The sequence below is a fragment of the Gracilinanus agilis genome, chromosome 2, assembly GCF_016433145.1.
Source record: "Gracilinanus agilis isolate LMUSP501 chromosome 2, AgileGrace, whole genome shotgun sequence".
In the NCBI taxonomy this organism is placed as follows: domain Eukaryota; kingdom Metazoa; phylum Chordata; class Mammalia; order Didelphimorphia; family Didelphidae; genus Gracilinanus; species Gracilinanus agilis.
The window spans coordinates 15,563,241-15,578,633 of record NC_058131.1 but is presented as its reverse complement, the minus strand read 5'-3'; the positions used below and the strand labels follow the sequence as shown (position 1 = coordinate 15,578,633).

General features: G+C 41.0%; 1 protein-coding gene across 1 annotated transcript in view; it reads left to right on the top strand.

Annotated features, from left to right (window-relative positions):
- PPP2R2A (protein phosphatase 2 regulatory subunit Balpha) overlaps positions 1-14,503 on the top strand; it is a 74,225-nt gene extending 59,722 nt beyond the window's left edge. Inside the window, exons 6-10 of the mRNA XM_044663014.1 lie at positions 1,337-1,514; positions 1,957-2,121; positions 3,450-3,619; positions 5,849-5,940; positions 11,820-14,503. Of these exons, the coding sequence (XP_044518949.1) occupies positions 1,337-1,514; positions 1,957-2,121; positions 3,450-3,619; positions 5,849-5,940; positions 11,820-12,099 (885 nt within the window). The 3' untranslated portion in view covers positions 12,100-14,503. The remainder of the gene's footprint in view (positions 1-1,336; positions 1,515-1,956; positions 2,122-3,449; positions 3,620-5,848; positions 5,941-11,819) is intronic.
- The last annotated feature ends 890 nt before the right edge of the window (positions 14,504-15,393 follow it).

Genomic DNA, 15,393 nt, shown 5'->3' with positions numbered 1-15,393 from the left:
AAGAGTACTGCCGTAAATATTTCATTCAGATTTGGAGGGGAGTGTAGGGAGGCGTAGGCTTTTCACCAACCTTTATGTAGAATAAACATAAAGCTTAAAAAGTTGATTGTCAGTAATTGATTTTACCTTATAATTATGCTTTATCCACAAATATAACATAAAATGGTGCACTCTCTTTTTTAAATGTGTGTGATGTGCCTTTTTATACAGATAATTTGGACATTTGAATTGTGAGGTTAGTCTGAAATCATTTTCTTAAATAAAAAGGTCCCCACTATTTTTGTCTAACTGGTTTATCAAGGACTAGACTACTATATTAAGACTTGCTTCAAGGTTTTACTTTTCTAACCAACCTCTTGTCTGTTCAGTCATGTCTGACTAACGTTTGCCATTTCCTTCTCCAGCTTGTTTGATAGAGGAGGAAACTGGGGCAAATTAGGATGAAGTGACTTGCTCAGGATCCCACAGCTAATGAGTCTCTGAGGCCAGATTTGATCTCAGGAAGATAAATCTTCCTGACTCCAGCCTAGGCTGGCTTCCCTATATCATTTCTGCTAATGGTCAATTTTTCTATTTTTTATCTGTTACCAAAGTATTGAAATAATTATTGCTTTGTAATAGAATTTGGGATTTCACATTGCCCCTTGAATTCCTTATAAAATTTTTTTTCTTGACATTTTTAACCTTTTCTTCTTCCGTATGAATTTTATTATTATTTCTTAATTCCATAGAGTATCTCCTTGTTAATGTGATTGGTATAGCATTAAAGGTATAATTTAATTTGGATAGTGTTGTCCTTTTTACCCTGTTAGTATGGTACTAGTAGTTTCTTTTGCTATGAGTTCTAGTTCCAGCCTCCACCTGTTGGCTGGCATGGATGATTTGGGACAAACCCCACTTCAGATCCTTCTCTTTGTGAAAGCTGGGGACTATCCAATGCCTCAATTCTCTGAGAGCCAATGACCTTACACAGTGGACTGGACTCCTCCTGTTCTTGTGACTTCGTTTAATTTTCTACACCAGAAGTATTTTTGAAAGTATCATGGATCTGCTGTTCAACAAATTAAAAATGAATTGGCTCTAAATTATAAAAGTAGTCTCTGCAGTGTCACTGCTGTGGATTAAACAAATTGTCCCAGTTTCTTATCCTTGTTGGAATCTCCTCTTTTGCTTTTAAATAGAAATATATCAAGATAAGTGCTTAGAAAACAGTCAGTAGCAACTTTGCTTTATTTTGTCATCAGTACAAGGCTAGTATGATGGGAAGATTACATGAAATCTTGAAATGTCCTTTCCTGTATAAATACTATTATTTTCCATGTCTTTTGATTGCCAGGTGCCAGTGTTTAGGCCCATGGATCTGATGGTTGAGGCGAGTCCAAGGAGAATATTTGCCAATGCGCATACGTATCACATCAACTCTATCTCTATCAATAGTGATTATGAAACATATCTATCTGCAGATGATTTGCGGATTAATCTTTGGCACCTTGAGATTACGGACAGAAGTTTTAGTATCCATTTCAGTTTGGGTTCTAATGGGAAATCATGTGGTAATATAAGATCTATTTCTTTTTTTTTTATTCTCCTGAATATTGTATTTTATAAATTCTACAAAATATAAAATTTATGCAACAAAAAAGAGGTATTAAATGGCCTCGGGTTTTGAAGGTACGTGCCTCTTCATCAGGTACCCAGAAAATAGATATTAGTTGATATTTCTGATTTGAGAGAATTGCTCATAAAACTTTTGCATTTTTAAAAATGAGGAGTTTTTTCCTATTTTGGCTCTTTGTGTTGTCTCATTAAGAATTGAAAATTGTATTGATAAGAAAGCAGAAACAGTCTGTGTTCTTAGATATGATTTAGAGTAAAATAGCCAGAAAAAAAATGCTTAAACAAAACATTCCAACCACAGATTATCGAGGTGCAATTCTTTAATAAAATGCTAACCAGATATTGTAGATATCAAACCTGCCAACATGGAAGAGCTGACTGAGGTCATCACGGCAGCAGAGTTCCATCCCAACAGTTGTAACACGTTCGTGTACAGCAGCAGTAAAGGGACGATTCGACTGTGTGACATGCGGGCGTCTGCACTCTGCGACCGGCATTCTAAATGTGAGTCGGCCCTGATCCAGCCACTTCTCTCCTGCCTTGACCCACCCAGGGCAGAGTCGCTGTGCATTGTTGCCTCGGCATCGCCTCCTATGGACCTTCCCAAATTTCACTGAGTTTTCTGGCTCTTAGCATGGGCCTGGCACAGTGTGCATTCAAGACATATTTGTTGCCTCGACTTGAATTCTTTCTGTTTGCCATGTATCTGTTTGGGTTTTTTTCAGCCATTTGTTAATGGTTGGGTACACAGATTGTTCTATCACTAATAATACTCTGGAAATTTTTGTTTTTGTTGCCGTCAACCTCCTTGGTTTGTAGTTTCAGTAATGGAATCTCTGGGTCAAAGAGTGTGAGGAAGTTTAGTGACATATAATGAGAAGTGATTTTCCAAAATGGTTGAACCACATCACAGTCTCATCACTAGTACGTTTGTGTGTCATATTTTGCCAAACTCCTTTCAATATGCTGATCCATTGTTCAGAATCTTTTTTTATCTCAATAAGTGTAGGAGTATCTTAATGTATGTTAAACAGTTCGGGTGGTTAATGATAATCCAGAGGAAATGGCAAATTCTCTTCCATCCCACTATGTTGTTATTTCTTTTGGTAGGAATAGCTTCAAGATACAAGAGGCACTCTTAGTTGCTGCACAAGATGGGGTGGGAGGTATTTTGCTAAGCTAGCATGACATTGGGGACAAAGCACCATACTACAATTTAGGACTTTGGATGCTAATAACAGTTCTGTGTGGCTATAGCTTAGGCATTGCTCTCTGGGCCACTGCCCTGTTCTTGAATATGAGTGGGTTAGACTACATGATCTCTAAGTGTACATAACAAAGTCTAATTTTATGTTTTATTTAAGCTTAGAATGAGAAAGAGATGTCTTTCATTTATGACTATTTTTTTGAAGTATATGCACATTTGGCCAATTTGTCTTAAAAGGTTACTGGACTAAGCCATTTTTATACCTTTAACCTGACTATAAAATGCCACCAAATATATTATCTTGGTGCTAGAATAGCAAAGCCAACGTAGTCATAAAACTCAGGGAATTACAGAGTTAGAAGGGAAGTTGAGATGAGGATCTTGGAAGAGCTGGAAAGGACTCCAAAAGCCATATGGCTGCTTCCAAATTTACATTTCATCTGTAAGTCTCTGCCTTAATTTTTCAAGCCCATCAGAGTAGAAAACTCAAGTCTTCTGAAGGAAAAGTCTCATGAAGATTGGCAAATTTGAATCCTTACCCTTAGAATACACTGTTCTTTTTTGGTTGTTAGAGCATTTTCTCCTTCCAAATTTTCTATATCTTTCTTCTTTGTTTATTTTTTAGTGTTTGAGGAACCTGAAGATCCCAGTAACAGATCCTTTTTCTCTGAAATCATTTCGTCCATTTCTGATGTAAAATTCAGCCATAGTGGACGATATATGATGACTAGAGATTACCTGTCAGTAAAAATCTGGGACTTAAACATGGAAAACAGACCTGTGGAAACCTACCAGGTATTTATGGCTTTAAAAATTAATTTGGAGGGAGGGGGGTGGGATGAGAGAACGAATGAGAACATGGGGTTTGTACCAAGTATTCTCATAGATGGTGGTACTTGTATCACTGTATCCTTGACTAGGCAGCTGTTACTGAGTTTACATTGAATTTTCATGTACTTCCAAAGAAGCCTGCTATCCTTGGTACTTGACATTTTATTATAGTCATCTACTAGATCATTATTCAGATATTTAGCTGCCCCTTTGCGCTAATACAAGGAATGTTAGGCCAGAGGTGGGGTATGATTGAAGAGGAGTGAGGGACTGAGGAACATGTAAGTATTTAGAGTTTGACCCAATCCAGTAAACATTTATTAAGTTCTTCCTAGGTGCCAAGCACTGGGCTAAGATTTGGGGACATAATTTAAAAAAAAAAAAAAAAGACAGTCTCTACTCTCTCAGAGAGTTTATGGTTCAGAGGAGGAGGCAGCACCCAAAAAGAGACAAGAAGAGGGGCAGGGGACACATGAAAGGAAAGACCAAGGGTGCCCACTGCTGGGCCATCTTGTTCTCTGCATTTGAAAGCAGGCAGGGGAACAAGCTGAATAGCCCTTCTAAAGGAAGGCATCAGGAGGAGTTTTGGTCCTCCTGCCCCATAGTCAGGGGAGAAGGAGGCTGAGAGAGGTGTGCCCATCTGGGATGGAGTTAGCAGAGTAGTGCTGAACTTAGAAGTGATGAGAGTTGTCAGAGAAGCCTATTTGAGAAACACAGTTCAGAACATACTCTTGTTGTACTGGCTGTGGAATTTTATGTAGCTGGGAAAACTCTTAATTGTTGGTATTGATAAAATAAACATTAAATTTTCTTCTTGTGGTGTGTCATGGGAACATAGCCCAAATGGAATAATTCAGGCGCCAAATGAATTTTATTTAAACAATTTACTCAGATCGTGTATCGATGAGGTTAGTGATACACACACAGCCTAAATTAGCTCCTGAGTGATCTGAGTTTAGGAATCCCCAGATCTAGGAATTTCAGAAGCCCCCATTCTATTCTTGCACTGTCTTTCTGTTAGTAGACAGATCATTTGGTTTTTTCCTCCATAAGCAGTGGCAAGCTACTATCAAAAGACCAATAGAAAAGATTTTATGGGGCTAACAACTTATTAGGCAAACGGTTCTCTTGTTTCTTTACTTCCATTTTTGTATGTTTTCCATGATCTTGTCATTCTCTTTATATAACAACTATGTGCTTTGATCTTGTCTTAAATTTTTCTTTACAAATTAAGTTTCTTTATAGTTAATATGTTCATTTCAGAGATGAATAGCAAAATGTAGTGAATCTTTAGAATGTGAAGTTTATTTTTAAATTGGTATCCTCTAGGTCAGGGTTTCTTGACTTTTTTTTTTTTTTTTTTTTTTTTTTTTTTTTTTGGTATAAGATAAATAACAGCAACAATTACATGAAAAGACAGTGATCACAATATTTAGAAAACTGAATTCCCCCAGTGAGCAGTCTTGTGTGCACAGGGAGCATTGGCAGTCTGCAGATTCTATCTTAACTTAATAATTATTTATTGAATAGCAAAAAGCGAGCCAGAAAGAGAGAAGCACAGGCTGGGTGTGGCTGGACTTGCTTTGTTCACCATCTCCTCTGGAGCCAACCAAGCATCCTCTCCAATCCATGGTTCCATGGCAAGAATTCGACTTCCTATCCCTCCATGCATTTAAGTTGTTCACGATGGCCCTTTCTGGAGCCTGCCAGACAGGTCGACACAGATCTCAGCCCCTGGGGAGTAACCCTGAGGCTTTTAGAATGGCCACACAGCACAGGAGGTGCTTCCTAGCCTGGCTTGTTTACAGAGAAACAAAAAATGAGTCTCCAGTTCCTAGCTTCAGTCTAAGAGCAAATAGTTGGTTTTGTTTGTTTGTTTTGAAATCAAAAGGTTGTTCTGGAGACCAGAAGGGGGGCAGATTACCATGAACTTTCCACAGTCCCAAGGATCGCTAGTGCTGCTGTCATGGTGACATCCTTTGGTCTGTGTGTGTCAGTGCTGGAACAAATATTGTCTCTTCTAGTGATCAGAAACTATTTGGGGGGAATTCGATGCTGCAGTGTCATCACATGAAAGTTTCTGTATCTGTTTATTTTAGGTCTAAACTTCAATGACTTTCTTGCTTCTCTAGGCAAACTTTAAAGTATCCGGCCATATAACTGTTTTGTTCTTCCTTTCTCACTGTCTTCCAGGTGCACGAATACCTCAGAAGTAAACTTTGCTCGCTGTATGAGAATGACTGCATTTTTGACAAATTTGAGTGTTGTTGGAATGGATCTGACAGGTAATTTGGATTTATTTTGAACATTCCATTAACCTGTGACTCTCACTTGGGAAAGGCAAGGGCTTAGTCCATCCCATTGGCTTCAGATTTTGAAGATTTTAAAGACATTTGTGTGAGGCATTCACTGAGCATGTTGGGAAGGACCATTTGGATGTAAGATTGACCATGACTGTTTAATTTATGCTAACTGCTGCCCTCTGTTGTTCAATGAATTCTGAAATGTTAGGGCATGAGTGACTAATCAGTGCCTATGGAGATGACCTGAGTTTTAGTGCATTATTTTAAATTCCTTTCCTTTCTCATTCTAGGATCCCATCAAGTTTCTAATTTATGCCTTTCAATACAAATAGAACAAAAAAGATAAAAATAAAAAAGTTCGGAATTTTTTTGTTTTCATATAAAAACAACCTCCCTTCATGTGCCAGATTATCAGATATGGGGATTAAATTGTGGCCACTTCGAACTAGAACAAAACTGTACCTTAGTTTATTTCAGTAGTGACGTGTTTCTTTTGACTTATTTTTACTAGAGAAAGAGCTTATTTTGAGGCCAGGGAATTTGTAATAACTGCCATGTGATACTTCAAGGGTTTCAGAGCACCTAACATACATGCTGGGTAGCTATGCCAGGCATGACAGCGAGTCCTGCTCAGGGCCACCATGAGGTGGAGGACATGTTAGACTGGCAAAATGACAGCTTCGACCCTTGGAGCTCTCGGTCAGGATCCCGTGAGCTCCTTGGATTCACAAGAGCCCTGTTCAGAAGAAACAGAGTCCGCAGAAGTTAAATGGCCTCCTGGCCAGGATTCCTCTTTTCTAATCTGCAACCATGGAAAGGCCACTTCTGTTTTCTCTCATGTCCCTGTGGGCTGAGGTGCTCTGTTGGGTTTGACTCAGTCCAAGGAGGAGAAAGGACTTCATGGCATTTAAGAGTTTCACAAACACTTGGGGGACACTCTTGTGTGTCCCATTCCCCCCAAAGATTGTAGGGATTCTGCTGTTCCCTGCCCCAGTCCAGTGGCTGACACTCAAGTCTCTTAAAGGATTGCCAGCATTTATAGATCTCCTCTGCCCAGGCCTCCTCAGGAGTTCTAGAAGGTAAAAAGTAGAAGGTAGGGTTGGGGCAGCCAGGTGGCTCAGTGGATTGAGAGCCAGCCTGGAGACAAGAGGTCCTGGGTTCCAATCTGGCCTTAGACACTTCTTGCCTGTGCAACCCTGGGTGAATCACTTAACCCAGCCCTTCTCTTCTGCCTCAGGATTGATGCTTAGAATTGTTTTTAAGACAGAAGGTAAGACTTTTCACTTATTAATTTATTTGTTTTGGGGGCAACAGAGAAACTATTCTCCTCTTCCAGGGCCAGATAATGAGGCTTCACCCAAGATTGCACAGCAAATGTCCAGGGGCCTCATGTGGCTTTGTATACCCAGGCTCTGTTTCTGCTTCCCGGCCTTCCTCAGGAAGATACAATATTGCTATTATTTTAGGAATTGTTGTCTTGGTTCTGTTCACTTCATTTGGCCTCATTCCATGCAAGTCTCCCCAGGTTTCTCTCAAGCTCTCCCCCGCATCAGTTCTTACAGCGCAGAGCATCCCATTCTGTTCCTATGCTGTAACCTGTTCATCTGTTCCCCAGTTGGTGGACATCCATTGCTTCTTTACCCAGAGGTTTGGTGGGGGTCAGCACCCAGTTAAATTGCTTTTTGGGCCAAGCACCACTTGCTTTCCACAATGGTTAGATTGGTTCATCGCTACACCAGCAGTCCAGCAACAGAACCTGATTTCCACCCATCCCCACCCCTCCGTGCCCCCAGCATTGGGCATTTTTCTTCTTTCTTGTCATCTTAATCACTGATGGAAGTGAGGTGATACCTTAGAGTTACTTTATTGTGTGTTTTCATCATTATTTGTGATTTAAATCATTTGTTTTTCATTGACTGTCAATTGCTTGGAATTCTTCCTCTGGAAACTGCCTGTTCCTATCCTTTGGTGATTTATCCATTTGTAAGTTTGATTAAATGTCCTCTTCATCTTCCTAGCTATTGGTCATTAGCATTTCTACAGCACTTACTCTAGGACAGGCACTATGCTAAGTGCTTCACATTTATTGTCTTAAACATGTGACCTTTACCAGAGAACCTTGTAGCAAAGATTTTTTCCTCCAGGTCCCTGCCTTTCTAATTCTAGCTGCATTGGTTTCATTAATGCACAAACTTTCAAGTTTTATACAATCAAAATTATCCATTTTTTCCTCCCGTGAATCTTTATCTATTGATTTGACAGAATTTCTTCCAGGTTTGACAAATCGCTTGGGATGATTGCTTATGATGCCCCATTTGGGACATATCTTTGCTTATGGCCTCTACCTAGTTTCTGACCAAACCCCTTTGTAGTTTTCTCAGTTTTTGTTGAGTAGCAAATTCTTCCCTCAATGTCTGGGACTTTTGGGTTTATTCAACATTAGGTGACTTGTGTGCCTGATCAGTTCCATTGATCCGCTTATCTCCTACATAGTACCCTATTGTTTTGATGATTAGAGTTTTGTAGCCTCCCTTCCTTCCCATTTACCCCCCATTGATTTTCATTTAGATTTTTAGTTTTTATTGGCATATAATTGGGTAGAATAGCTCCTAATAATTGCTTTCATTTTTCATTGGTTGCTAATTTACTTTTTTTCATTTTTACACTAGTGATTTGATTTTCCTTTTCTTTTTCTTCATCAAATTAGTTAATGACTTATTAAGTTCTTATTATGTGCTAAAGAAACTAGTTTCAGTTTTATATTGGCTCAGACTACACAAGAGAAATTAGTGTTCCTCCAGTTCCTTAGATCTGTCTTTGTATGAAGAGTCTCTTATAATTGTGTTTGAGTTTTGGTGTATGTCTTATCAGGTTTTTTATATTGACTGTGGTTATTTTCAATGGATTTATCTTTCTTCCTGCTGGATCTTGTTGGTAATATATATAAATCCTCATGCTGGTGTGTGTGTTTATTTTATACTCTATATTTTTGCTTTAGTTAAGTGTTCTCTAAATAAACCACCATATCATTTGCCAGAAGTGATAGTTTGTTCTCTCTTTGTATATGCTTATTCCTTTAGGGTTTTTTTCTGATCATATTTCCATGCAAGCATTTCTGGTACAATATTAAAATCTGTTGATAACAGACATCTTGGCTTCATAACTGATTTTAATAGGAAAGTTTCTACCTTATCATAGATAGTGTTCATTTTTGGTTTTAGATTGCTATGTCTTCTCATTTTAAGGAAACTTCCACTGATTCCTATGCTTTCTGTTGCTGGTTTGTTTGTTTTTTGAAAGACTGGGTATCATATTTTGTCAAAAGCTTTTTTTCTTCCTCTGTTGAAGTAATCAGATTATTTGAGGGGAGGGGTTGGTTATTAATAGGGTCCTTTATACTTGTAGCTCTCTTAGTATTGAGCCTGCCCTGAATTCCTGGTATAAATGCCACTTGGTCCCAGCCTCCTCGCCTCTGTGGCTTAGGACCCCTTGTTCCTTCTAGAACCCAGCTCGTAGGTTCTGCCTTTGCTCATTGCTTCTGCTGGCTTAGTGCCCCCGCCCCCCCTAAGGATATCACTGTATCGGTTTGGGCCCATTTTAGATGGACTTCCCTGGACCCACACTTTCTCCCACAGAACAGAAACTCCTCTTGGACAGGACATCTCATTTTGGTCTTTCTGCCTCAGGCCACGAGTGGAAGAGAAGCTCCTGGATCTACTCAGAGGCACAGTTGAAAACTCAGGGAAACATGCCTTTTATTGAGTGACCCCGCCACTCATTCCTCCTGGCGGAGACTTTGGGCCCAGTGATGCCTCAGAGATTCCAGGCTTCTCACCATTGTCCATTGTTCCCGTGCACACAAGCGTCCCTCCCACCCCTTTGGGGGGCTCCTGTTTCAGGGTGGCCCCTCTGTGCCAAGTGCCCAATGGGAGGGCCCTTGCTGACCAAATCCTTCCCACACCTGGCTCAGCCCTGTGGGCAAGGGAGCTTCAGGGAGCCGATTCCCCGCCCCCCCTTCTAACTTAAAATCTATTAGTTAATTAATTTAGGGCATTTTTTCCATGGTTGTAGGATTCATGCTCTATCCCTCCCCTCCCATAGCCAGCGCACAATTCCACTGGGTTTTACATGTGTCATTGATCATAATCAAGACCTATTTCCATATTATTGATATTTGCATAGTGTGCTCATTTTGAGTCAGTATCTCCAATTATATCCCCATCCACCCATGTGATCAGGCAGTTGTTTTTCTTCTGTGTTTCTGCTCCCACAGTTCTTCCTCTGAATGTGGGTAGCATCTTTTCCATAAGACCCTCAGAATTGTCCTGGGTTATTGCATTGTTACTAGTAGCAAAGTCAGTTACATTTGATGGTGCTACAATGTATCCGTCTCTGTGTACAATGTTCTCCTGGTTCTGCTCCTTTCACTCTGCATCACTTCCTGGAGGTCTTTCCAGTTCACATGGAATTCCTCCAGTTTATTATTCCTTTGAGCACAATAGTATTTCATCACCAACATATACCACAATTTGTTCAGCCATTCCCCAATTGAAGGACATTCTCTCATTTTCCAGTTTTTTGCCATCACAAAGAACACGGCTATAAATATTTTTGTACAAGTATTTTTCCTTATTATCTCTTTGGGGTATAAGCCCAGCAGTGGTATGAGCCGGGCTTTCTAAAGCACCCCCCAACAGCGTCAAGACCTGGGTCTTCTTTGCAGCTCTATTACTTTGTAGATGATGACTCATCTTGCAGCTCGCCTTGTTTCTTTGAGGCTACATTTCAGTATCTGTAAGATGAGACACTTGGTCTCTCCGGGTCTGATGTCCTTGGGTTGGCCTTTTCCAGGAACCCCAGGATGAGTCAGGGCAGGCCCCTCAAGAGAGCATTTCTGGGGCCCCAGGCTGTCCTTTTTCCTTCCTTTGACACAAAAAGGCATTTTTTATATTACTCTAAAGGGCATTTGGTGGCAGGTTACCCTCTTTATCATCTACTGCCTAAACCCCTCCCTGAGAGGACCAGCAGGTTTTTTTCTTTCTTGGTATTCCCAGCACTTAACACGGAGCCAGGCACCAGGGAGCTATTGGAGAAATGTTTGTTGAAATGATTAGGCACCTGACTTGGGCTCAATCAAGAATCCTCTTGATTACCTTGAGGGATCTTTGGGGATTGATTTCTGCTTTGATGGAACATTCTAGTCTGCTTTCAAATGTTTTTTGGGTTGAGATTTGACTTCTTTATAATAATAGCAGCTCAGGTTTATTTGGGGCTCACTGTGCTTTTATATGCATTCTTATTTTAGTGTCATAACAACCCTGTCTAAGTTAGGTCCTGTTTCTCTCCCCATTTTTCAGATGAAGATATTGAATCAGCCCAGAGAGGCTTAATGAGTTGCCCAGGACCCCACAGCCAGTAAATGTCTCGAAGTAGGATTTGAGCCCAGACCCAATGTCTGCTTACTGCATGTTTTGCCCATTTAATTGGGTCTTTTTCTTCCCTCTGGGGCAAGAGGAAAAGGCATAATTCCACTTTCGTACGATAACTTTTTGTGTATTTGAAGACACTGATAGCTTTCTCATTAAATCTTCCCTTCTCCAGGCCAAATATTCACATTTCCTTCAACTGATTATCACATGCTATGGTTTGGGATCCCTGACCATCTTGGTTGCTGCTCTGAGTCCACTTCTGTGACATGGTAGCCAAATCAGATCCACGATCTCAGAGATCTCGTATATTTGGCCCAGAGAGCCTCGGCCTATGTGGGCTGTCGTGCCTCCCTGACACCGCCCCCCGTTTCCTACTAGAAAATCATTTTTTATATTGAGTATTTAACTTTTTTCCTTTTTTTGGTTTTCCAGTGTTGTCATGACGGGATCTTACAATAATTTCTTCAGAATGTTTGACAGAAATACAAAACGAGACATCACCCTAGAAGCATCCCGGGAAAACAATAAGCCACGCACTGTTTTGAAGCCACGCAAAGTCTGTGCCAGTGGCAAACGAAAGAAAGACGAAATTAGTGTCGACAGCTTAGACTTCAACAAGAAAATTCTTCACACAGCTTGGCACCCCAAGGAAAATATCATTGCTGTAGCTACTACAAACAACCTGTATATATTTCAAGACAAAGTGAATTAGGGTTGGCATTCCTAGCAGAAGAGTCCACTTCTTGCATAGTTGAGATAGTTGAATCTAGCATTTGTACCTGTAAAAGAGAGAGAGAAAGAGAGGTCCATTGTGGCACCCCTTTCCAGTGTTTAAAAATGTGCCATGTGACAACACATTTTTATAGCTACATGGAGAACGCTCGGGTGATTCTTCACTGTGGGGTTCTCCATGTCTGCTAGCCATTTAGGTAAGGGTAGGGCACTTTTAATTTAAATGACTACTTGCACCATCTTGCCTAATGGACTAGATTGGACTGTATCAACATTGGTCTACTCCACTTTTTATGCCTTCCATTGTGATGACGTCAAACACAGTGAAAGCCTTCAGTCATGCTATGGGATTTAATTGTGTAACCTCATTACTGTATCATTTGTGGCCCTTTTTTATTAAATACAGCTCATTCTTACTGTGGCTTGTAGCATTCCTCCTCCTCCTCTGGCCTCCTGGACTCCTCCCCATCACTTCTCTTACCCACTTCCCCTCCACCCAGCCCTGGTGGTGGTGTATTCAAAAAGAAAGAAAAAGAAATAAAGCACATGAAATGGGTCAGTTTGGGGTCAATGGTAAAGGGGGTTTATGTTGCGAACAAATGTTTTAATAACAGTTGGACTGTAATCACTCCTTGCCGTGTCTGGCACCAAAAACAAAATAAGAGAGAGAAAAAAAAAAACAAAAACTACTGAATAAAAGTGACAAAGAATGGAGAATCTGGTTTTTTTCTTTGTAATCTACCTCTTTCTACCAATATTTTGTGTTTTACACTAGATGCATTGAGAGAAAATGGTCATTTTCACGAGTGTTTTTCCCTCTTTTGTGGTAATTATTACTTGAACCAGTGTTCTTTCCATATGGAAGGAGGAGTTACCAGCCCTTTATGAAAGTGCTTTGAAGGAATTGGTCATCCTTATTTCCCAAACCTCAAAATGCTCGTAGAATTTGCCATAGACATAAAAGATAGTGGGTGCGTGTACAGCCCTTTATCTCTTCTCAAAATCCTACTGTTGTATCTGGAAATCAGATTTATGGAACTTTTGACATCGCATAATCTCATCTTGATTTGATTTAATGCCTTGCTAACAAATACAGAGTCACTGACAGTGTTCACTTTTAAATATATTGTTAAATTTTCCTTGTTGTTCAACCATATAATGTAGTATGAAATATCAAGTGATTTTTATATAGATAAGAAAATTTACACTGCATCAAATATATACCTGGTATTTTCTCTTGTATTTTATCGCTCTCAGTAATGAATGAAGATGTAGTTTACCATGAATGTTTCTCAAGTTTTCCTTTGGCCTTCCAAGGCTATTGCAATTAAAGACAGACTTTAAAAGGTGAAAATGATCAGGAAGTGCTTCACAAAGTCACAAAATCCCATGAAAATAAATATTGGTCATTGTCGTTAGATGACAAATTTTCGTAAACAAATAATCTATCCAAAGATGAACGGTGCCGCCTTCTGCATTTTTGTTGGTAGTGAGTAGAACATGATGTCTCCAGTCAGCCAGAAGCTTTAAGAAAAATGGACTTTATATTTTAACTACATAATTTGGGGGGTGGGGGGACTTAAATTGATAGAAAATATGGTCTATTTTGGTTGGGAGGAATATAAAACTCTTGGCCTTGATTTGTAGAGAGAATTGTAAGTGCTTCTATATGTATTCATGACTCATTTTATTTTTTTAATCTTTCGATTATGAAGATTTGATTATAAACAGTTACCTATTTAACATTCCACTTTAATTTAATTCCCCTACACTTTTATTAAGATATGTCTTGTAAATTTTCCATGCCTGATTGTGAGCACGCACAAATTCTTTTATGTAACATTTAATGCTCCTGTATCTTGAAACTTGAGAATTCTGCGTTTGTATTTTTAAAAAACAGAACTAATTTTAATCATTAGAATCTTAAGCTGGCGGGGGCATTTTTGGCTCGTGTAATTGAATATCTTAGGTACATTAGCGACTCCGATAGGCGATTGACTCCTCAGACTTGGAATGGAAGCTGGGGTCTGCCCCATCGGCTTCCAGGCATTCATCAGGGACATTCGAAGCTCAGCTGAATGGGCCAAGGCTGATGGCTTCCTTGAACGCTGAGGCGTGTCTTAAGACGAGCCCACCCAATAGCTCCTTGGAATCTTCTCTCAATGGTCACTAGCCGCGGCGTGCTCTGTCATGGCCCTCTGGGTCAGGGATTCCCCGATTCGCTGACCCACGTCCGATCCTGCTCCTCCGTCGGGGACTACGCGTGACTAATCATTGTAACAGGACTCTCACAAACTCGTTTTTATTTCGTTGGTGTTCAGATCATAAAGCCCAGCCCCTCCTTTTATATGGTCATGGTTAATATTTTTATTAATAAAAACGATACCTAGAATAAACAGTCTTGTCAAGTTGCTTTGTCTCTCCCATTCTCTAACCACTAACTGGTTCTCCTGCCTTCCTCTCTCCCACCTTGAAAACGCCTGGGGCGCTGGGGTGGGGACGCTCCTTTCTGGTATTGCTGGACGTTCTGCGTGCTCACACCGGCCGGTGTGCCCCCACCTTATGCACACGCACGTACACACGCACGCCTCTGACTTGCGGCCTTACGCCTATTTTTCTGTAGAGCTTTTCAAACGGAGTGCAAGAAAAGTGCCCAAAGAGCATCCTGCCTTTTCCACTGTCTCATGTCTGTGCCTCTCGCTGTCCGTGTGTGTGTGTGTGTGTGTGTGTGTGTGTGCGCGTGCTGGGGGGGAAGGGGGCCCCCGTGGCTGCAGACCTGCGTGTGTGGACTGCACCGTCCGGTGTCAGTGTGAAGCGGCAGATCTGGAAACGGTGGACGGCAGGCGGCCGATGTGTGGATTCTAGCTGGTCGGGTTTAAAACCAAACCCAGGTGGTGCGTGAGACCTCGGTGATGGAGGGACGATGAGCTGGGCGAGTGTGTGGAGTGTAAAAGTCATTTTCATGGACCGCAGCTTTGCGGAGACGTCGCTCGTGCCGCTCACTCTTGTAGAGAGCGCAAACGAGTCGTCGCCTTTCGGGCCCTCCCTTCCAGGGGCTTCCAGACCCCGCTTCCTCCTCAGCCAAACGGAAGAGGCCCCGGGCTGGGCGGGCCGGGAACGGCCTTCCCTCGGAGTCGCTTCTCCTTTGGCTTAGTTTACGCATCGGAGTCGGCTCGTCCCCTAACAAAGACGCACGGACGTCTCCTAAAAGCCTGTTGCTGTAGACGTGGGGCAGGACCAAAACGGTGTTTGTGTCTCGCTGTGCCCCCATTTT